The 22610-nt window shown below is 39.4% G+C and overlaps 1 protein-coding gene across 1 annotated transcript in view; it reads right to left on the reverse strand.

The window, feature by feature from the left end:
• The window catches only part of PRKCE (protein kinase C epsilon), a 297906-nt gene that overhangs the window by 34534 nt on the left and 240762 nt on the right, over positions 1-22610 (reverse strand). Inside the window, exon 11 of the mRNA XM_064446071.1 lies at positions 21369-21523. Within this exon, the coding sequence (XP_064302141.1) occupies positions 21369-21523 (155 nt within the window). The remainder of the gene's footprint in view (positions 1-21368; positions 21524-22610) is intronic.

The following is a 22610-nucleotide window of genomic DNA, read 5'->3' on the forward strand; positions in this document are numbered from 1 at the left end:
AAAAACCCAAACAAAAATCCCCACCAAACCCCCCTCATTATGCAACTTTGGAGAAAGAAATCTTAGTTCACTAAATAAATGTCAGAGAATAGGTAACATGCTATTTAGCACCTCACAGGAAAATACCTAAACTAAAACAGTCAGAGGTGAGGAAACAAATGAAAAAGTAACAGAAAAAAAAAGTTGTCAGGGAAGCTTCTCCTTCCAGAGCATAAGTCTCACTGAAAAAAAAAACCAACCCTTAAAAGTTTTAGTTTAAGACTTATATCTCCACAGAACTGTTCTAAGGAATAGCCAGCTCTCCTGCATCTCAAAAAGTAAAGTAAACAGCTATCAATCTCTGGAATGTAAATTCGTTGTCTGTACAGAACGATCCGTTCTGACCTATTCTGTCTTTTATTTGAATCCTGGTATTAGCGCCAGTTGTCTACCTCTAAATCAAAGCGTACCAAATAATAGTGTCAGATAGCTCAATGACAAAGGTCTATTAAATTCTTCTTTTTCTCATTTTGCATTCTCTTTGTAGCAACTAAGAAAGTCATCTGTGTCTGACAAAATGAGTTCCTACAACCTGAGTAATTACATGCAACTGCAAACAACCTAACCAGTTAAGCCAGGAAAATGCCCAGATTGCTTGAATGCAGTAATGCTACATTAAGCTATTTCTCTCCTTTGTTTGTTTGCCAAGATACTTTGTACAGTCAGTTCAGCTGACTTGAGCAGTCAATTGCATATTTTTTTTAAATATTTTTTTTTCTCTCTCAGAAAGCATTAAACAGAAATCCAAACCTTGGTTTCTATATCTGGATACCTGCCAGCATCGCAATCACCTCAGAAGCTGGAATGATTGGCAGGATCTCAAGAAAGAATCAGGATTTTAACAGTAAGGCTTGTGCAAGTCGGAACAGAAGAGGAGCCAGACTGCAGGTAACCTGCAAGAAAGCTTCCATAATGCTCATTCCTTCCTCCCCACACCAGTGCCATGAGACACTGACTGCCCTGGCTTCCTCTTAAAAGACTGACTCCCAACAGCAGCCAGTGAGATAACTGCCTTGTGTGCATGGCCCCATGTGTCACATGTGTCATTTAGATAACAGATAATTTTATTGTTGAAAGTAAGGCAATTAAACAATCAAGATGGGTTTTTACCAGTAAAATCAGAAAGTCTGCCAAACATTACTAACAGTAGCCTTTGAACACAGCAAACATTAGTGACTAAATAAATCCATATTTGAAGAACAAGATCAAGTAGCTGAGAAACATGATCACAAGCGGGTTTAAGCAATCACTTTACAAAAAAAAAAATATCTCCACAGCATCTGCTTCTACTCTAACTGTTGAATGAGCAACAAAACTAGAAAACATATACATTTCACAGTGGAGGTCAGAATGAAGCACAATAATTATTATCTATTAATAGCAACATCAGAAGGAAGAATATAGGGTGAAAGTTCAGTGAAGGACTGTACCTTACTAAACATCTGTAGAACTTCAAAGAGGAAAGATCTGAAAGCAACACAAGTTTAAACCATGTAGCTATTTAACCACCATTTTTTTTCTGGTGATTTTCAACTGCAACGAACCCTTTCAATAGTGTATTTGAAATCATTGCTGCTGTTTCCCTGCAAAGCAAAAACACATCCTATCTGCAGGCTTTAAAGAGACAAGCTTTTCACAGAAGAAACCACAGAAGGTAAAAGGGAAACTTCCCCAAACAACATGGAAAACCATCAGAACCATTCTTTAGTCATTAGAGTTACTGAAATTCATAACTGAAGGCAATATGCTCATTATTTCAATTAGCCATTTCAACGAGCGTCCTGGTTTCGGCTGGGATAGAGTTAATTTTCTTCCTAGTAGCTGGTATAGTGCTGTGTTTTTGGATTTAGTATGAAATCAATGTTGATCACTCACTGAAGTTTTAGTTGTTGCTAAGTAATGCTTACACTAGGCAAGGACATTTCAGCTCCCCATGCTCTGCCAGGTGCACAAGAAGCTGGGAGGGGACACAGCCAACACAGCTGATCCAAACTGGTCAAAGGGATATTCCATACCATATGACGTCACGCTCAGCATATATAAACTGGGGGGAGCTGGCTGGGGGCAGCAACTGCTGCTCAGGGATGGACTGGGCATCAGTTGGTGAGTGGTGAGCAGTTGCATCACTTGTTTTTCCTAGGTGTGTTCTCCCTTTCTCTCTGCCTGCCCCTTACAATTTTATTATTAGTATTATTACTGTTATTTTACTTCAATTATTAAACTGTTCTTATCTCAACCCATGAGTTTTCTTACTTTTGCTCTTCAGATTCTCTCCCTCATCCCACCAAGGGGGGAGGGTGAGTAAGCAGCTGCGTGGTGCTCGGTTGCTGACTGGGGCTAAACCACAACAATGGGTAACATGAATTTTTTTTTCTATTTAATTAAGGTAAGACTTCTACATTCCTAGAATTACTTTTTACCTTAATCAGTGGTATCTAAATTGCTTTTGAGACAACGATGCTCACCTGCAACAACAGGTCTCTCCTGTACCCAGCACAAATTTATGCTCTGCTGTAATTTTAGTTAATGCTGCATTTTCAACATAAATTTCAATCACAAGCAGTAAATATCACAGAACTTGGATCATTTGTACCATGCCATCTGACATAGTATTTTCTGGAAGACATAAATTCACCAAAATCTTTGTCTCAGTTCTTCAAACACATTGGTGTCCTCAAAATAACGATAACTAATGTACTAGGTTACAATATAAGCAAGATGGAGTTATATATGGAACTGGTCAGGAAACAAAAGGAAACTTCAACAATTTTAATGTTCTGATGTTAGCTTCTTTAATGGTTAGCTCTCACCAACATAATCTCAGTTTCCATACATAAACTATGGGACAGCTACATTTGGACTGTACTTCACTAGTGGATTCTTTTGTTGCTTTAAGTATTTTGGTCACAACACATCAGCAAGGCTGTTTTTTATCCCCACAACAGATCACAGATAAATGGGAAAATCCAAACCATAACTTCTAAGAAAATGCAAACTAGTAATAGAATTTTTTTCCCATTTGAAAAACTGTATGGGAAAGGAGGAGCCCATACTTTCTGATGTTACTGAGCATAAACATGCAGTAATAGCAGTGACACTGGAGGTCAGCTTCTACTATTTGATGTGACCTCCCTTATTCACGGAGTAAGAAGTAGGACATGCACTGGACTGTTCATGTTTATGAGTGGATTCGTAACAGTAGGGCAATTTCTGTTAGCAGGGAGGGATTGGGGAGCAACCTGAGTGAGACTAATGGTGAGAAAAAGATGGTTCTGCTGCTTTTGTTGTTGTAGGAGATCTCAGGAAGTTTTGCCTGCGTTCATCTGAAAGTCTTGGAATTTCTCTGTTTTGCTCTTATATTGATTACTGGGTTTATGATACACATTTTCTTTGTCACTGTTACATTACTTGATATTCTCAAAGAATAAAGACATTATTTATCACACAAACTATAGCAGAGCTGTACTCAGCAATATACAGAAAAACCTGCTGTGCAGATTTGAAAACTGCTACTTTTCAGCCGTGTCAAGTTTGGAATAAAGTGAATCCACCTTACACTGATGTGTATGAGTATGTGTAATGGCTAGTGGCAGATGAATTAAGAGCACAGACTTGGTTTCAAATGAAGTCAGAGATACTATAGCTACTCTTCATCAAAGAAAATGGTGATAGTTCAGATAGCAGGGTAAACGTTAATGGGAAACGACGACTTTTAATGTGACCATAGCGACACTTCGTCAGGCATGTTTACTTTTGAAAACACATGTTTACTTTCCTTATATAACACAGTGTCCACCACCCTGCCATTTGCACAAATAGTTTGTGGACTAAGGGGGTGGCAGAGCCAGGAGGAGGGATGTAGCAAAAGGCAGTTTGCTGTCTACCCGCCAGGGACATCGGAGGGAAACAAACATATGATTCCTATCTGTGGCTCTGTAAACCCTAGTTGTTACAAGGCAAAAGTTTGGCTTGCAAGATATATAACATCACCTGCTCCAGCAACGCCTACTATTAGAAAACTTTCAGGTCAGCAAGGTCCCGAGATTGAAAAGGCGGCTGTCTGTTCATCGCGTGGCCCTAACTATTTACTGATGTCTTAATGACGTATTGAAAAAAGGTTTCATATTCATTTTGAGTAGCTTAAGGAAACCAGGGACTTTTCTGGTAGCATAAAAACATTTTCTATAAAATAATTTCTATATATGGCTTTTTAATGGCTTGGATCATAACTCTACTACAATTGTCGGTAGCTGCTTAGGACATTACAGTGCCTGATTTGCTTATCTTACTATGCTGAGTTTCCTTAAAATAATGTGCAGACAAATAAATATATTGTACTTACTTAACAGCTCTCTTTTGTGTGCCTTTTCCTTTCTTATTATTTCCACATTTTTATTTGTGAACATAAGTGAAATATGTACAAGTTTAAATACACGTTATGTAAAACATTCTCAAAAATTGGCTAAGCACAGAGGGGAGCGGTCTCTATTTCTTTTTCACGAGAAGGGTTGCCTTCTACGTTCACAACTCACTGCTTTATAAACCTCATCCTTCCAACACCCCTGCCTGGGAATACACCACTTGTTCCATGAGCCTGACGCAGGAATGGGATGAGTGCTACAGCTGTGCCTCTTGACTTAGCCTACTGTCAAAGCCCTGATTTAGACAAGTTTTGTGTTGGATCCCAGTGGCAACTCTGCCTTCTGATTGCCTGCAGGCTTGCAATTTTTGTCCCAAGTAAGATCTGTCACGAATGGAGCTGGCTTCTTGTTAGACCTATTGTATAGGACAAACAATCTGCCTCAGAAACTTGCAGCTAAACTAGACAGAAAATGTTTTTCTCATTTTGTAAGGCTTCTTGAGCTTTTACAAACCATTTATGTTTCATGCTGGGTGAAAACATGGATTGTACAAAGGTTTTTGTGAAAGTAGCATGTGAACAGCCGATGGCTGGGTGCTCAGGACAGTGACCAGCTCTGAACTGAGGCTGAGCTGCCTGCTTGTCCTGTGCTCCCCCCGCCCCCGCCATGAGTGCCCTGACATTCAGCTGACTAGCAGTTCTCTCAGAGGTTTTCTTTCTTTCTTGCTATCTCCACTTTGGTTAAAAGCACCGTTTTCTAACTTTTTTCTTGAAGATTGTAGCTGAAAAATTTCTAACTGGCTCTATGTATTCAGGCTGGGAACAACAGGGTGAAATCTGTACTACCATTAATAATATTTACTGTTTCGGTCTCTGTTACAAAGCCTATGCATTAAGTCATTGATAAATATGTAATGTGATAAACCCCGTCCTCAATGACACCTTGGTGATCCCACTGAAGACAACAGGGGTCCCCAGGCTTAGCCAAGGACTTACTCAAGCTGTGGTATTCTACTCTGTGAGGTTCAATGCTTCAAGCTCTTATTTTTATACCTCAATTAACATAAAAATAAGATTGCATATTATAACAATAGTTTAGGTGTAGTGCAAACTAAAAGTGCCTACTATGTATGTCTATAATCCTTTTAAACAAAACAATACTAAATGGTTATTTGATAAAACCACTTTATGAAAGACAGCAAAAGGATGGTGTGAAGCTAGAAAAGCTCACAAGATCAAGTTTCAAAAACTCAATTCTGAAAAAATGTTACCAGAACCTTAGAAAACAAATTTATCAGCAGACACACTAATTAATTTTGGATCTATTCAAAAGTTTTTCTTTTGAATCCAAAAGCAATGGTTTTTTTTTTTTTTAGAGACCTTAGCAGGTAGGATGAAAAAGTCACTACCATTTGAACAGCAGAACACAGATTATGCAAACACAAAGAACAGTACTTGGGCTTCAGGCATACGGTTTCCGTGGCTAACTGAAAAGACTGAAATTCTTTCCCCTCTGTCTTATTTTTGACTGAAGCTTTCTTACATGGAATAGAAAAACATACAGCCAACAAATGCATGTCTATCCAGACAGAATTTTGCATTTCTGTAATAGTTCTCATTCAGCTACCTCAGCAATGAAGCCTTGGAACTCTTAATACCCCAAAAGGATATATTACTGCCTTATACAGATAATAGGAAAGACAGAATAAAACAATACAATGTAACTAACCACAGTTCCATCCATTTTTGAAATTTACCTTAAATATGAAAATAACCAGAGCTCTGAAATATTTACTCTAGTTTTATGGTCATTTTCTTTCCCATATTTTCCAGGATTCTGACCCAGATTTATCCCACCAGACATTAGGTTTTAACTGAGGTACCATGGTTTGCCCCAGGTTCTCTCCATGGCCATCTCCACAGATACCTCCAAGCAGATGATTCACAGAGCATGTGGGTTTGCACAACTCTCCAAAGAAGCCTACCCTTCTGCACCGATTGTAAATGCACTCCGGAACAAGCAGGAGCCTGGTTTGGAAGCTTCAGTTGCATTCCTAAAGTTAGGTGAGGTGAATTTGAGCCTTTGTTCACATTCAGTATAAGCTGCTTCCTGGCTTCCTCTCTTCCAGATAGATATTTCATTCAAATTAGTCTAAAACTTCCACTTTTGTAGGAGAAAGCTAAACAAAGGCAGATTTTAAAAAAATATCTGCATTCATTTGTCTCATTACTCATCATGGAATTGCCACACACACACACACACACAATTTGCTAGGCTTTGAAGTTACACCCTGTAATAATTGTTAATTTTTCTCACTTATGTCATATGGCACTCTCCTGACTGCAAAAACTCCCAACATGCATATCCATCAAAAAGCCAGACGTTTAATTGCTCTACTTGGACGCACCAAATAAAGGCCTCCAAAGCATTATTATTCTACATTGTTTCAGGCATGTAGAAAGAGCATTCTAAAAAAAAACCGAAAACAACGGGAGAAAAGCTGCTACTGTAATCAGCCATGATTGAAGGCATTTCCTGTATTTTGCTATCAAACCAGTTGTTTTTTCCATTACATACTCAGTGAACTTTAGTAAGGTCAAGGCACCAGAGAAAAACAGGATCAGAATATCCTTAATCAACTAAAGTTGACTACTTTAGCCTCTCTCTTTCAGATGTTTAGTCCTGGATCTCATCCCACATCTCCAATTTTCTTCCTTAAATCATAGATGCATGAACGAGGTCATTTTGAATTTATGATTTAGATAGCTGTTTTCAATGGCATTTAACTTGTTAGCCTTACACTTCCCCTAGCCTAAAGGTCAATCAACCTCATGCTGTGTAACAATACCAATATTATTTTAGTATAAGTCCAAAAGGGGAGACAGATTTTCATTCACTATCACAATACTGAGCAAAAACTTCCCTCAGTGGGAAGCCTGTCATTTCCATCATGCTGTCTACTAAGAACAAGTGTAAGTTTTAAAATGACTAATAAACAAATGTCAAAGCTACAAATAGCATAGCTTAATTTGATCCAATCCTGTACATTGTCATCCTGCTGTCACACTAAATACAGACTGTTTTAAGGTACATAGCATTCCTGTCCTGTGCTCTGACCCTATTCTTTTTCTAGAGAGAAGGTCTTTTTTTTCTTCCATGAATGCCAAATGACATTCTTTTACTTGTAACACAAATGTCAACACCTCCCTCGGAAATGACCAGTTCCAAGCGTATTGTTGACTTGGCGAAGAAGGGAAAAGCATGCCATGTTTTCCCAGCAGCTACTAAGAAAACCCTGTGCTTTGGTCCAGTTCTGTTACATAAAGGAGAAGGCCAGCCTGTCTGAGCAGGCTGCGAGAAGACTGAAAGCCAACTCCTCACGCAGCCTTCTTGCGTACCTACTGAACACAGGTGCACACAGTAGAAGCTATTGAGTGTTAGCAGATGGCCTCCAAAGCTCATCTGAAGTCCTGTTCTCTCTTGCCCCCCACCCCTTTACTAGTTTCAAAACTTTAGTAAAGGTTCTCTTTTTAATTCAGCTAGGGTTGTTTATCAAAAGAAAACTAATGACACCCAGATAAGTTCCCATTTTTCAGCCAAGGGACCAGACCTTCAACATACTCAAAGGCGAGAACACACAGCGAAGACGAAGAGCTCTTGAAAGTATTACCATCTGCCTGTAAAAGGTGACAAATATCTTTTACATCCTCAGTAATCCTTATTTTGTGCTTCTGTCAGGAACAGACAGAACCACCATTAGATTCAGGGAAAAAACGAAAACGTGGCAATGCTGGGAACCTACCTTATAACTTGAACTGGTCTTCTTTTTCTTTCATTTCTTTGAGTAAACTCTATACACTCTGTAGACTTTTAAAGATGTTTAAAAACCCCACTATAGTCTGGCAACCACAACATGAGGCATTCAATAAAATGGCCAAATCCAGGTGACTTGGAGCATATCCTGAACAAGTCATTAATTCGCCAGCATAAGCTGACGTTCCACTGCCTTTTCTGTACAAGCGAAGGCCCTCTGCGGCTTTATGGTGCCCAGGAAGTGTAAAGGAGAAGGGTTGCTGAAGGTTTTTACATAGTGTTTCTTTTTATAAAAGAAACATTTATCAGAATATTCTTCTCGATGCTCCCAAGGGTGCCCTTAGCAGGGAACAAACACAGCTCCTAGCAGTAAGCTGACTCCTGGTAAAGCTCTGTATCATGTTTCCATGGAGAAAAATGCTTTCCTGGTCAGAAAAAAAACCCTCTGCAGTGAACTTTTGTACAGACACTGATTTTTTTCCAACCTCACTTTGGTCTCAGTTCGACCTCTTGGGTCTTTTTATGGAAAACCTTTCCACAGTGCGGTACATGTAATATTATGCAGAATGGAGTAAATAAATTATATAGCATAAATGAAATTATGTAACTCCACAAGAATGTTGCTTCCAACTAAATGTTTACTTATATGGAATCACTAGAAGAAAGAATTTAGTAATTTCTGCTTCTATTCTGATTTCAGTAGCATAGTTCACATGCCTAAACATCTTTTTACACAATCACGTGGTCTGAACTTGGGAAGGGTATGTAGGCTCCTAATTAAAAACCTTTTCTAACCCTGGTGTATTTATCAAGGATCAAAACAGCAGGAGTTGTCAGCAGTTTAACAGATTTCTGCAGAACTTTTTGTAAAAAAAAGTGAGTTAAATCTATTTTGTTTTTTAACCTTCTAAAAACATTCTGTTATACAGATAAATTTGTCTGTTTCAAAATTCTGTAGAGTTAATTTTCTGTTATGTTTGATTGAAGGTAAGTGCAGTGCAGAGATTCTGGCAAAATTTAAAAAAGTCTTTATTATTTGTCTGCAAAGTATGAAGAAGATGCCTGAAAAAATGGGAGCTGCATGCCCTTTTATTTTGATCTATACGTAAAATACACTCTTAATGCTGCTTCCAGACCAAGGTCATAGAAGCTTCTGCTTTGCACTGATGGCTCCAACTCCAAACCTTTCTTCGATATGTAATTGAAAAGGGTTCCATATGTAATAGAGAACGCTATATTTTACAAGATACTCTTCTAAAATCAGGATTGTGTAGCAAAATCAAATTACTTTCACCCCAACCTTGGCCAGAAAGCTGTGCAAACATTCCTAGAGAAACTTTTATTGTGTAGGAAGTTCCAGTGCTGTTTCAAATGTAGCTCATGTAGCCTTTCCCCTTCTCTTCCAGAACACACATGCTCGGGAACGCTACTTTGGCTGTAATGCCAATGTATATCATCATCACTTAAAATCTATTTATACAAAGAACCCCACTATTTTTAATTAATATGAATGCTATGGAAAGATGACTCATGGGTTAGTCACATGAAATAAAACATGGCACAACTTAGAAAATTTACAGCATATTCACTTTTGCCAAGATGAAGGTTGGCAAAGACTGCTATAACAATTTACCTTCAGCTGTAAAGACAGAGAGGCTACAGAGGAGAGCTTAACAGTCCAGCCTAAATGAAAAAAAGAGAGGCAATGCTGAATACAGGATTTGGGAGACTAAAATGTGATTTTAATCGTTAACATTTGGTACTTACTGGGTAGTCATTGCATGTAAATATTGACTTTAGTAGGATTATGATGTGACCTACTGACTGAGGTGTGCTGTTCTTGAACAATTTTGTCAACATAAAAAAAAATATTTTGAGCCTAAGGAATTATCTTTATAACTTCTATGAACACAGCCACTATGTCTCTCTTCAGAGACCTGCTAACCAGACTCTATGCTCTGACAAGATCAGAAATTATGTTATAAAACTCCGAGATGGTTATGTGGGCAAAGACTAGCAAGAAACCTAATTATACAGCTTCCAGAAGAACTATTTTACATAGAGTTTCATTAAATTATGATGTTCAATAAAGTCTCTCTGCATCCTTCTGACAGTCTTAAACTGAACACACTGCGCACAATTTAATTCCATTGTAAAATTGTTTTGCTTTTCTGGTATCAGAAAGAGCTTTTATTGTAAATGAGAATCACAATTTTTAAAGAACCAGCCTCCTACACACTGAATAGCAGCCTCTTTACACCAACGTACACATGGGAAATATGATCATATTTATAATATATTTTTATTATGTACTATCTCATTCTGAATTCCAAATAAAAATGCATATGCAAATGAATCTCTGAGAAAAATTATCAAAAGACGTTTAAAACAAAATGGGAGAGAAGTTGCGGAAGCTGTGCTGTATCCCAAAGACATGTATATGATGTATTAAACTCAATGTTGTCCAACCCTAAACAAATGTGGATATTAGTTTAGAGTCTCCATAGCCAATTTATGGCACTGCATTAAGACTTGATAGTATAGCAAATGAAATATTAAGGGGCACTATAGTATGATTCTCAACCCACACTCAGACTTCAAATGATGACATGAAGTACTCCATTAGCCATGATACAGTTCCACCTTTTACTGCCCACTCTGCCCCAGGCATCATCCCTTCCATTTTCTTTCATACCCCCATGCTACCACTGTCGTAATTAGGCAAACATAACTGTGTCTGACTGCTTTTTAAATGCATTCTATTCAATAAGTTGTGTAAAAAATAAACCCTATTTTCTATGGCAGGATTTTGGGGTTTTAGCCTAAATCTCGCAGATTGTGTTTATACAGACAATTATCTTGGCCTAACTAAGAGCACCCATAGATGAGCCAGGGAATAAAATGTTGTAGAGATAATGAAATATACCAGGCTTGTCACCAAATTACCTCTGGCTTTATAAGCTATAGCTCACTAATACCAGTTAATGTTTTGTTGTTATTATAACACAGAATTTCCATGATGCTGCTTCAAAATTTCTTCTGACTCTTCTGCTCATGGACTTCCACCCAATCCGCAGATGTTTTAAAAATCGAAGTCAAGTCATTTTCCTCTTGGGTCATCCACAGAAAACTGGAACTTCCGTCCTCGTGTTTGTACCACTCGCTATGATCTCATGGAGGCTGACAAAAGATCCCTTCCATTTTCTTTTGTGACTTTTCAAAAGGTGAAAAGAGAACCTACCTAAAACGTGGTGTTGTCTAAAAGGTTCCTCTCACCTCCACCCTGCGCATTTCTCCCTCAGTGTCTGTGGAAACCAGCTTAGAGAGTTTTGACAAAGGCAGCTTCAACCAGCTTGCAAAGGACTGCCTTCACAGAATGGTAGGGATTGGAAGGGACCTCTGGAGATCATCTTGTCCACTCAGCCTGCTTGAGCAGGGACACAGGATTGCATCCAGGTGGGTTTTGAATGTCTCCAGGGAAGGAGACTCCACAGCCTCCCTGGGCAGCCTGTTCCAGTGCTCTGTCACCCTCACAGGAAAGAAGTTTTTCCTCATATTCAGGTGGAACTTCATGAGTTCCAACTTGTGCCCATTGCTCCTTCTCCTGTCATTGGGCACTACTGAAAACCGTCCAGTCCCACCATCCTGACACCCACCCTTTAGATATTTATAGGTATTGATGAGATCCCCCCTCAGTCTTCTCTTCTCCAGGCTAAACAAACCCAAGTCTCTCAGCCTTTCCTCATGAGGGAGATGCTCCAGTCCCCTGATCATCTTGGTAGCTCTCCACTGGATTTGCTCGAGCAGTTCCCTGCCTTTCTTGAACTGGGGAGCCCAGAACTGGACACAGTACTCCAAATGTGGTCTCACTAGGGCGAAGCAGAGGGGGAGGATAACCTCTCTCGATCTGCTGGCCACACTCCTTTTAATGCACCCCAGGATACCATTGGCCTTCTTGGCCACAAGGGCACATTGTTGGCTCATGCTCAGCTTGTTGTCCACCAGCACTCCCAGGTCCTTCTCAACAGAGCCGCCTTCTAGTAGTTCAGCCCCCAGTAGTTCAGCCCCCAGTCTGTACCGGTGCATGGGGTTGTTCCTCCCCAGGTGCAGGACCCCTTCAGCCTCGTACCAAGGGGTACTCTGCTGAGCTGCTGTCTACTACCCCCATTCACAACCTGAGGATCCTTTCATGCTATCAGGTGTTTAAAGACTTTCATATAAATCAGAATCAGGGCCGCCTTATAATATTTATGGCCCCTTCGGACCTATTACAGATTATCAACAATTGAACTGGGCACACATTTGCTATGCCTTTTTATGCTCTCAGTATACAGTACCATAAATGCTTGCTGTCCTCTTATTGGTGGTTAAGTTTAGGCAAATATGTACTCAGGCAGTTTCTTAAGTGCATATTATTTTTGTTCTACAAGTACTCCTTTAGAGCTGTTTCAGATTTATTGACGTTTGGAAGCTTTTAAATAACCATTACCCACTTAATTGACCATAGCAATTCCATCTGACTCATTATTTGTGTTTGTTAGAATATATTTAGGCATTTTTTAAAATGGGTGTTAATAGACCATAGGATCTCCCTTGGAAACCCTATAATAATTCAAGTAAATACCTGGTGAAGTGCTATAATGTTTATTTGTTACTACTTAATTTTATCTTTAATATTCCACGTTTCGAACACATGAAGTTCCTCAGTTCAGGTTATTTGTGACCAAGCTTTTTCTGGGTTTCTTTTTTTTAGGGCACTGCTTCTGTGTTATTCAGTTTCATACCAAGGTGCACCCATACCAGCTGCTATTGGCTATCTACTGTTGAAGCCACCCCATCCTTCCTTCCCCTTGAAGGGGCAATCACATGCCCTAAGACTGGATGTCTCATGAACAATACTTTTACAACAGCCATTAAAAAATGTACACAACTGCATGTACTCTTTGCATTTGACATGCTCTGAAGAACAGTATTTTCTGTAGCTTCCATACATCAGGAGACGGAAATTCAAGTCTGGAGGAAAAAGTATACCTGTGTAAATATTGGCATTATTTCCGGCCTTTCCTCCCCCCGCCCCCGCCTTCTGCTGTTTCCCAAGACTGACTACTAGAAACAAATTCTAGAAGCAGGAGGCAGGAAGTGGAGACCCGTCTGGTGCGTACATCGTGAGAAGCGCTGCTTGGGCTTCTCCTTATAAGCTCATAATCCAAAACATTATACCTCCAGCATAAGTGGTCTTGAGGGGATCAAAATTCAGTTTGGAGGTGGCAGGAGAGCATCTCTCCCTGGTGCCATCCATCCCTGGGTGTATCACAGCACAGAAACCACACAAACTCCCATGTCAGTAAAAGCTGGCCTTGGCCTCACTGCCATTCCTGCTTAGCCCTGCTCCACATATACTCAGTGCTGCCAAGGTGATGAAGACAATGTATTTCCACCACTGCTGCTCTGGGAAGCTGCTTGAACTCTGAAACACTGGCAGCTGAGGAGAGGGGCAGGCATTACTTCTGACACAAGAAGGTACACTTAGTGACTCATTACCACCCTGGACTTGTTACCCCTCATCTTTCTGCTCATTTTCAGCACAGTCATGGCCACCTGACCCCTTTTGTTCCACTTTCTGATTCCCCTGGCTAGACTGCATCTAGTCTGTCCAAGGTCCTTCTGATGTAATCCTACCACTGTTTATTCTGATAGCAGTAGAGACTTTGATGCATTCCCCAAAATGCTGGGATTCTTACTGGCTGTATCTCCTCCGTTTTAGTTAACCTCCTGGTGAACAATATTATTTCTGTTTTCTTACATCTAAGTACAAGTTGTCAGCTAAACAGACACTTTTATAGTTTTCAAAAGTTTCATTGATAACTCAGTTACGTTAACTTTCAGATTGGCTAAATTCTCATTTTCCACAGCCTTTTGCAATGGTAAACAAAATAACATATGATTTTTAACAACAATGCATCCTCAAAGGTGATGATTTTCTATTTTAGAATAAACACATTTTCAGTCTGAAAAGTCAAACCAAGGTCCCAAATCATCCAGGGAACTGCACACTTCATGCATATGAATAGCCTCACTGAATCAAGATCAGCCTATGAGTAGAATGGTCTGCATGCAGAAATGTTTGCTGGAGCAGTGTCTAAGTGATAAGCTCTTTTATAACAAGGAGGTAGATAAAAGTTGGGGGGAAGAAGGAGCAAAGAGAATAAATGCAAACATTGTGCCAAAAGTAGCAAGGTTCTGACCAAAAGATGGAAAAAGTTGTAAGCAAATGTCCTTACCAAAGTATACAATCCAAATTTTGTTTTAAGGTTGTTTAGTATTTTTAATATAATTATTTAAAAAGCATGAAATAGAGTTCCTCATGTGCTCTCTTCTAACGTTTTGCATTGCTGTCCAACTTCTGTTGCACCTCAAGAGCACAACAAAATCTTTGTAAAATGCCTATTGCCTCAGAACCATGTTTGCTGTGTGCTCCTCTGTATTACTATGAAACTTTGGCAGATGCATTCAATAGCATGCAAAAAGGCAAAGCCTCACCCTTAACATGACATACTTTCAACACCACCGTAACTGGGTTATTGAAATATTTTCCATTGTTTGAAGACAAACACCACTGAAGGGCACAGCAAAATTCAGTCCTAACTTTTGTCTGTTAGCAGCAGGCTTACATTTAGGAAGCACCTTCAGAGTTTTAATGCACTGTGAAACAAAAACCATTCTCATCCTTTATTAGAAATATGTTTGAAGAATATGATTTTGTTTGCAAGTAGCATACAAGTTTCTGTAGAAACAAAGCTGTGTCTCAGCATTTTAGGAAAACTACAGGGATTGTCTTGTGTCAGTACATTTCAGTTTTACATGTGCTGGAACTCTAGTGGATTTTTATTTTGTGTATTTTTCTCTCAGTTAAAATCTTATCAAATGCAGAAAGAGAACGCACATTTCTTCCTGTTATAAAATGAAAGCACAAACATCAATCATCTAAAATCACTGACATTCACCCAGAAACAAATAAAAATAAGCTCTGTAACATTTTGCTGCTATTATCTGTTGAGAAGCACTGTCGCCCTTTCCACCGAGCGTACCGGAACATGGCTGCCCTCACAGGAATGTAAACTTGGCATTAACCCTGGCAGATTCCCACTCCCTGACTTCTCTTATTTAACATTAACTCACTCCTATACTGTTATCAGAAGGTAAAGGTCATAGCTTTATTTATACAATACAGCACTATACAAATGGTCATTAAAGAAGAAAATCTTGCACCAAATAAACACGAAGCAAAAAAACAATGCTGACCTCGCTACCGGGAACTCCCCCTGGAAGTACCTTGTCATTCCCCAAATGAGGTCAATGGTGCTGCTCTATCCTTCTAAATATTAACTGCCTGGCGCTGCTCCTCAGCGTACCCAACTCCCACACAAGAGCCAGCTGAGGACTTTCTTATGTTCCAAACCCAGGAGAAATTTAGAAAGCATTCTACTGTTGGCAAGACCGTGTGGTTCATATCCTATTCCCACAGCCTTTACTCATCCTTCCACAGCTGGAAACCTTGTCAAAGGCTCTCCTATACGACAGCAGCCTTTAGCACAATACATAAGCTGGGCAGATGGCAGGGTGGACTCCCTCGGTCCGAATGCCAGAAGCCTGGGAACCAACACTTCTTCCTGCTTCTCATCTCCCTCAGCCCCGCTCCTCTCCACCCCAGCCCACTGCCTTTTCCTGCGGGGAAGATATCCTGCTTATTTTTGCATTTCATGACTGCTGGCCTGCCTAGATCCCGCAAGAAAAAGTGCAAAGAGGGCAGGAGGCCACCGACTAAAATCCCATTGGAGCTCACGCTCGGTTTCAGAAACTAGACCAGGCAGAGCAGAGCATGGATGCAGCCCAGGACGCAAACCCAGCCAGGAGCACTGGTCAGGTGGTGCGGCTTGGGCAGCTGTCCCGGGAGACACTGGGACTCAGGCACACACTGGGACTCAGGTGCACACACAGCAGCAACAGTTCACTCCTTGCTTCCTCGTTTTACTGAAGGTGATGGAAATAGTTTGTTGCTCACTTGCGCCAGAAGGAAACTGTAACTTCTCTGTAGCAGACTCCTGCAACAGACAGTTTATGTGGGGAAGGGCCTGAGTTCACAATATTCCAGTGCTTAGGTCTGAATACACTGAGGGTACAAGGTCTTCCTTGCCCTCCTTATTGGCCAGAGCTCAAGCAGCAATTTAAGCTTTAACTGTTCAGAGTTGCGATATGATTATCTTTACATACATAACCAAATTTAAACCAAAATGCTCCACGTCTAGTTTTGTATTTTAAAAAGCCAGGAAAAAAGGGGAGGAAGGGAATTTTATTTGGCTGCTGCCACTCAGAAATAACACAGTAAAGTAACTTGGGAGAATGATGACTTTTAACATGTTAACCACTGACCATGCAACATTTTCATCAGTGTAAATATAACTCCTCGTTACTCTGCCAAGGTTGCACTGAATCATACAACCGCCAGTGAAGTCAGACTTTCTAAATATTCTTATTTCACATAAAAACAAACTAATGAAAGTGCTTTTAATTTTAGGTAGTAGTTCTTTCTGAAACACTGGTGTTTGTTACCCTGATAAATGGGAATGCTGGGAAAACTGATCATCCAAGGAAAAATTCAGTGAGTGTTCAAACAAGTTCTTAGGGTATTTGTGTACGGAAAAAGCCTGGAGGTATTCCAGGATTGGCATCAGCATATTTGTATTCACATTCTCCTCAATTCAGTGTTAATATATCCTTCATCACGACCAACATACTAATTAGAGAGTGCACAGGGCCTCAGAAAGTTGCAGCAAGTTACAGGCTGGATTATTTCTTCATATTGCTGAGGAACATGATAGCCCATAGTTATGAATGAGGACTCCCCCATGACCAGGTACTGTATGATTTGAAGGCAACATCTCACAGACTTTACATTCAAAACCAAAAGAATGAGTTAACCCAAAGCAGGTGACAGTAATTTCCCAGTTAAGGTATTTGTCATCTTCTCAGGTGAGCTGAACTTGTGTACATTCAGCTTCCTCCTTTTGTATTTCAGAGAGAGCACCCCATTTAATCACTTGAATGGTCTTGGAGCGTGCCAGAAATCATGCAACATGCAACTACTGGGCCTTCAGGTCTTGACTTAAACAAGGTTTGTACCTCACATAGTTATTCCTTAAATCAAATATGAACTAGGGTAACCACACCGGCATTTATGTTAATGAATTGGTACCCCATTCTAGTGCTGATATCCTTGCCTGGGGAGACAACAGTTCTTTGTATGTATTTCAAGCCAGAGTGGGCCACTTGTGTCACCCCACTTGAACTCCTACAATGACAGCCAGAGACACCCACCCAGGTACTTCTCAGCTCAACAACTGCAGGTGAAACAAGAACATGTAACATTTAGATATATTTGTGGAAAGTCCACAGGAATGTTGAAAGTCAGTACAAGATGGGAGTATGGAACTGGCAGTTTCTTAATCTCCAGTTTGTTGCATCTTCCCTATATAAGAATATATACTAAACTAACAGTGACTGACTTTAAATATACCAGACTCCAGGGACAGATGACAGTGAACATAGTTCACAATCTTTCACCACCAAGTTCAAAGTCCAGTTCAGCTCACAGGCAAAATGGGATTCATAGTCTAGCTCTTAATTCCTGAAGCTTGGATACATTTTTTCAAAGTGGTGTAATTGCATAACACAAACAATGACTGCCAGAAACTGTGATTGAAACTCCCCTAGTGTCTGATTGACTCTACTTGCATTATCAGGCCCCAGCTTGACACGTACTTGAATAGCTAAATGCCAGATGAGAGAGAAGGTGGCAGGGATAATGCAAATATTTTTATTAAGTTGTTGACGTGTTTTTGACACAACAACAGTAACATTATACCCTTAAAAATGCCACGCCAAAAATTATCCAAAGTTTATCTATCATACACGATGCATTTAGCAACAGCAGCATCTTTAGATATAAAAATTGTGAGGTTCATCTTTATTTCCAACATAAACTCGATAAACAAAAGGAAGGTACGTAACTCCAGTAAGCACACAAATAATGGGACAAGTCTGGGAACAACTGTTGGGCCAGTTGCAAAGAGGTGAACTTAAAAAATAATTTCTATTGCCAAACAGGGAGCTAGCTTTCTCTTTGAACTTCAGGGGAAATGAGGATAAACTAGTTATTATAAAAGATGATCATTTAGTATCATCATAGCACTTTCTAAAAATCTAACCAACAAGCCAAAGCATGAGCTAAAGCTAGTTATTTACTTCCAAAAATATAACTATGTTTAGCTCCAAACAAATACTTCCACATACATGGCTGAAAAAAGATCAGAAGGTATAGCAGCTATTTTGAAACCTGCATTTCCATCAAACATCTTAGTTTATTTATATGTTCCCCACTTTCCTTGAAGTATTGCCCACATAAGCAGCATTTCCCACTTTGGAGAATAACCATTAATTTCACACCACAATGTTTTTTCTAGAGATATAATTACACAGAAGACAAGTATTCTTTATTAAAATATCTGAAGGCATGTTAGGTAGTTATGACTGGTAGTTATTCAGGAGCATAGGTTTTCTTTTCTTTTCTCTTTTTTTTTTTTTTTTTTTTTTTTTTTACCCTTTCCTTTCCTTGTTTGCCAGCTAATAAGAGCTTTGGAGATGCAAAGAAGTAACTTGATCCCAATGCATGTTTAACATTGTAATAAATGATGCAGTGAGGTAGGGAATGTCAGAGTGAAACTGTTCTGTGCAAGACAACTATTCTAACATATGCTTGACATCAACAAATGCATTCTCCCAGGGCCTAGCACGCTATGAATGACGTTTTTATACTATTAATTCTTTTAAAATAATCTCTAACTTCCTCCTTCTACTTGTATCTTATAGAGTAACCGGGATATACATTTTATGAGTTGTTGAAACTCCTAGTATCCCCCGTTTGGGAAAATAAGTTATTCTTACGGACACAACTATGTCCAGATCCAAAAGCCAATGTCAAAGCAGAATACAACTAAATCTGTTCCTAATGTTCTTCCTGTTACTTTTTTTAGTTTCTGCATTAATCCTACAACTTTGCCTCTTCTGCTATTATACCCCATATAACACGCCATTTACAATTTCAGTGTTTTACTGCAGTGTGCCAAAGACATGTCAGCATAGTCTCTAAATCAGAAGTTGAGAGTATCTTGCAGAGTTTAAATTACAAAGCATTGTCTCATCAGAATTGACATTTCTCTTGGGATTGAAGCATTTTGACTACGATAAAAAGTTAGAGAAAGAACGCAGGCACATGAAGCAATTCAATGCAGCTAGGAGCCAACACATAGCAGAAGCTACATATAAGACAAGGGAAAAGAAGGAGAAAAGAGAAAGAGAGGAGAGAGAAGCGGATGTGTGTTGAAGGATGGGAGCAAGGAGGGAAGAGGAGGAATGAATGCACATTCATGTAAAGAAGCGGGAAGGTAATTTTACTGATTCTTTCTTGCTCGTTCACAGAAATCACTAAACTGACTGCTAATTACAAAGTGTCTAAACTCCAGTTTTCAGGAAGAGGAAATTAGCTCAAGTCTTTTTATGGAAACAAATCATCAAAACCCATAACTTCTAAAAGCACCAATCTTGTCTGTTTCCCTTATGATGGATACTTACACAATTGTGAAGTTGCCACGTTCTAGTATCCAAATGTACAAATACATAGCTTTGAAAATAAATGCAGACAAGAATAGGAAATGTTATACGGGCAGCAAAGGTAAGAAATGTGTTGGATCCTCAGCCCTTGAAAACAAACCTAAACAAGTGGTAGGGCCTAAAGCCCAAGCCAGTATACAAACATCACACCAGTGTTAATAAAAGATGGAGATTAAGAGCTGCAGCTAGCAAAAAAGTTTTCTAAAGAAAACTGGATTTTTGACTGAAAGATTTAGTTTCCTGAGAAATGCAATGTCCTGCTGTTTGCGACGTCTCTGGAAAGGACACTCCTCCTCTGAGAAGTTTCCCTTTGAATTCCAGTTGGTGGGAAAGCCAATGGCCTCTGATGGAAGTTACCACTCAGTCTTGGTTACTAAACGATTCAAATTAACTTCTTTCAATTTGTAGTACTCTTGAGAGCAGCCTTAATACGAATCCAGGGATGTGACAAATTCCACATCCTCATCTTGATGTTTCTGCTCAAGAAACCTGAGACTGCCTGCCTCTGAGATGACGACCCCAAATTAAAACTGATAACCTGAAAGAGGGTGAGAACGTCAGGAGAATACCAAAACTCAGTTAGATCCACTGAACTCAGAATTTTTAATAGATAGGACAGACTTGTATCACAAAACTTGTAAACATTCTGCTTATGTGCACTGAATTTATCGCAAGCAATGACAGGCTGCTAAAAACAAATAAAAAGAGAGAGGAAGGATGAAATGACAAGATAAAGGACTTAATAAACACACTGACATCAGGGTGAGAATTTTCAAAGTGATTTCTTACTTTTACTAATAAAAGCCTATCCCTAACAAACGCATTCTTCAACACAGCGCAACAATATGCACTTTTTTGGTGTGTGTGCATGGGTGTTGACGATTAGAGATTTGGGAGTGGGGGGTGGAGTTTCATATAGATGCTGGGCACTTGCAAGCAAATCAAAATTGTCTTCAAGGAGCCACTTCCTGCTGGTGACTAAGCCTTCACCCAAACAGTCAAGAGGAAGGGGCATAAGCAAAGCATTGCAAACGACCATCCCAATTGTATCAGAGTGGAGACAACTAGGACAAACAAACTCAGGAAGTGGCAGGGGGTTAGAAACCAAGAGGAAATCTATGGCACAGAGAGGAAAGTGAAGAGATTGCGCTGATCTGCAGAAAGGTCACCTCTGGGTCGCACTGTGCCAAGCTTTTTCAAAACCGCTTTATTTGGACTATAATACAAAACTGGCACACACAGCTGGCGACTGCTGCAGAGGCTATTCAAATGTTAACATTCTCAATGATAAACAGCCAAAAAAAGTTCTATGTAAGCAAATTGGAACAAACAACTAATCTAAATCTGGTTGCTAAGAGACAGAGGATTTCAGCCAAAACCAGCCCCAAGCCTCAAGAATACTTTATTTTTGATAAAAAATAAAAGTACCTGTAGATGACGCCATGTTGGTGAAGAAACATGAGTGCTGATGTGACCTCTGCTGCATAAAAGCGGGATCGAGGTTCGTCAAATTTGCGTGAACGCTGGATTTGAAACATTAGGTCTCCTCCATTTACATATTCCATGACGAAAAAGAGGCGGTCCTGAAATTAATTAAACAGTGCTATTTAGCTAATTTCTTTTAGTCACACAAAGGACTGCTTGAAGCTCCACTTTAGGCCACTGCAGCATTTGTGTCAAGAAATGAAAGAAACAAACGCTACAGTTCTGAAAAAGGAAAAGCAGACACTAAAATCCCCCAAACCTAAAGAAAATGACACAAGTCTCAAAGTGAGAAACGAGAAAAAGGGAATAGAATCAAAACGCAGTAATAAGCAACGTATGCACAAATCTCTCATATGGAATTATAATAAATTTTACATAATAACGGAGATACTTGAATGATGTTGTTTCTTTTAAAATTTAACCATAACAATTAAGAGATACAGCCCATTCTGCCAACTACTGTGGGGTTGTTGCCAAGTTTCAAGCTCCTTATTTCTTCTCTTACCTCTTACCAGCTACTTTGTCTGCGAAGTATCTTTCCCAAATTATGTAAAAATGAATTAGAGTTTTTAAGCTATACAAACCAGTGCTGTCAAACACCTACATATGACTTTTTGAATTGCCTCAAACTCTCATAAGACAATGAAATACAGTTACATTATTAAAATACATATCAAGTTCGTTTTATTTTCTCCTGATGCTTATCACTTCAAGTTTTCAAGCCTTATTCCATGAAGCAGAACTAGAAATGAACTTTACTTAAAAACAGGAACTGAGATTCTCTGATAATCACCCCATTAAGCACTCAGTGAAATAGTCAGAACTGAGAACACCAGTAAATTATGTGTGTGCTTGGCATCTTGAAACATGATCTAAACTGACAATGCAGGTGAAGGCATAAGCAAGGAAATTACACACATCCACTTGATATAATTTAGATGCTATTTTTTGCAAATGTTTCTTACAAATTTTCAGAGTTTTCCCTAATCTGTACTAACAGCCCTAAATAATCATCAACTCCTTGCCCATTCACCCTTGGTTTCTAAGCCTACTTCCACATTCTTTATTTCCTTACTGTCAAATATCTACATCTATATGCACATGAGTTTAGACAGAGGTGGAGGTAATTCTCATGGAGAATTCTCAGGGAGACGAGATGCAGCATTGCTTTGGATGAGCAAAACC

The sequence above is a fragment of the Phalacrocorax carbo genome, chromosome 3 (assembly GCF_963921805.1).
Source record: "Phalacrocorax carbo chromosome 3, bPhaCar2.1, whole genome shotgun sequence".
In the NCBI taxonomy this organism is placed as follows: Eukaryota; Metazoa; Chordata; class Aves; order Suliformes; family Phalacrocoracidae; genus Phalacrocorax; species Phalacrocorax carbo.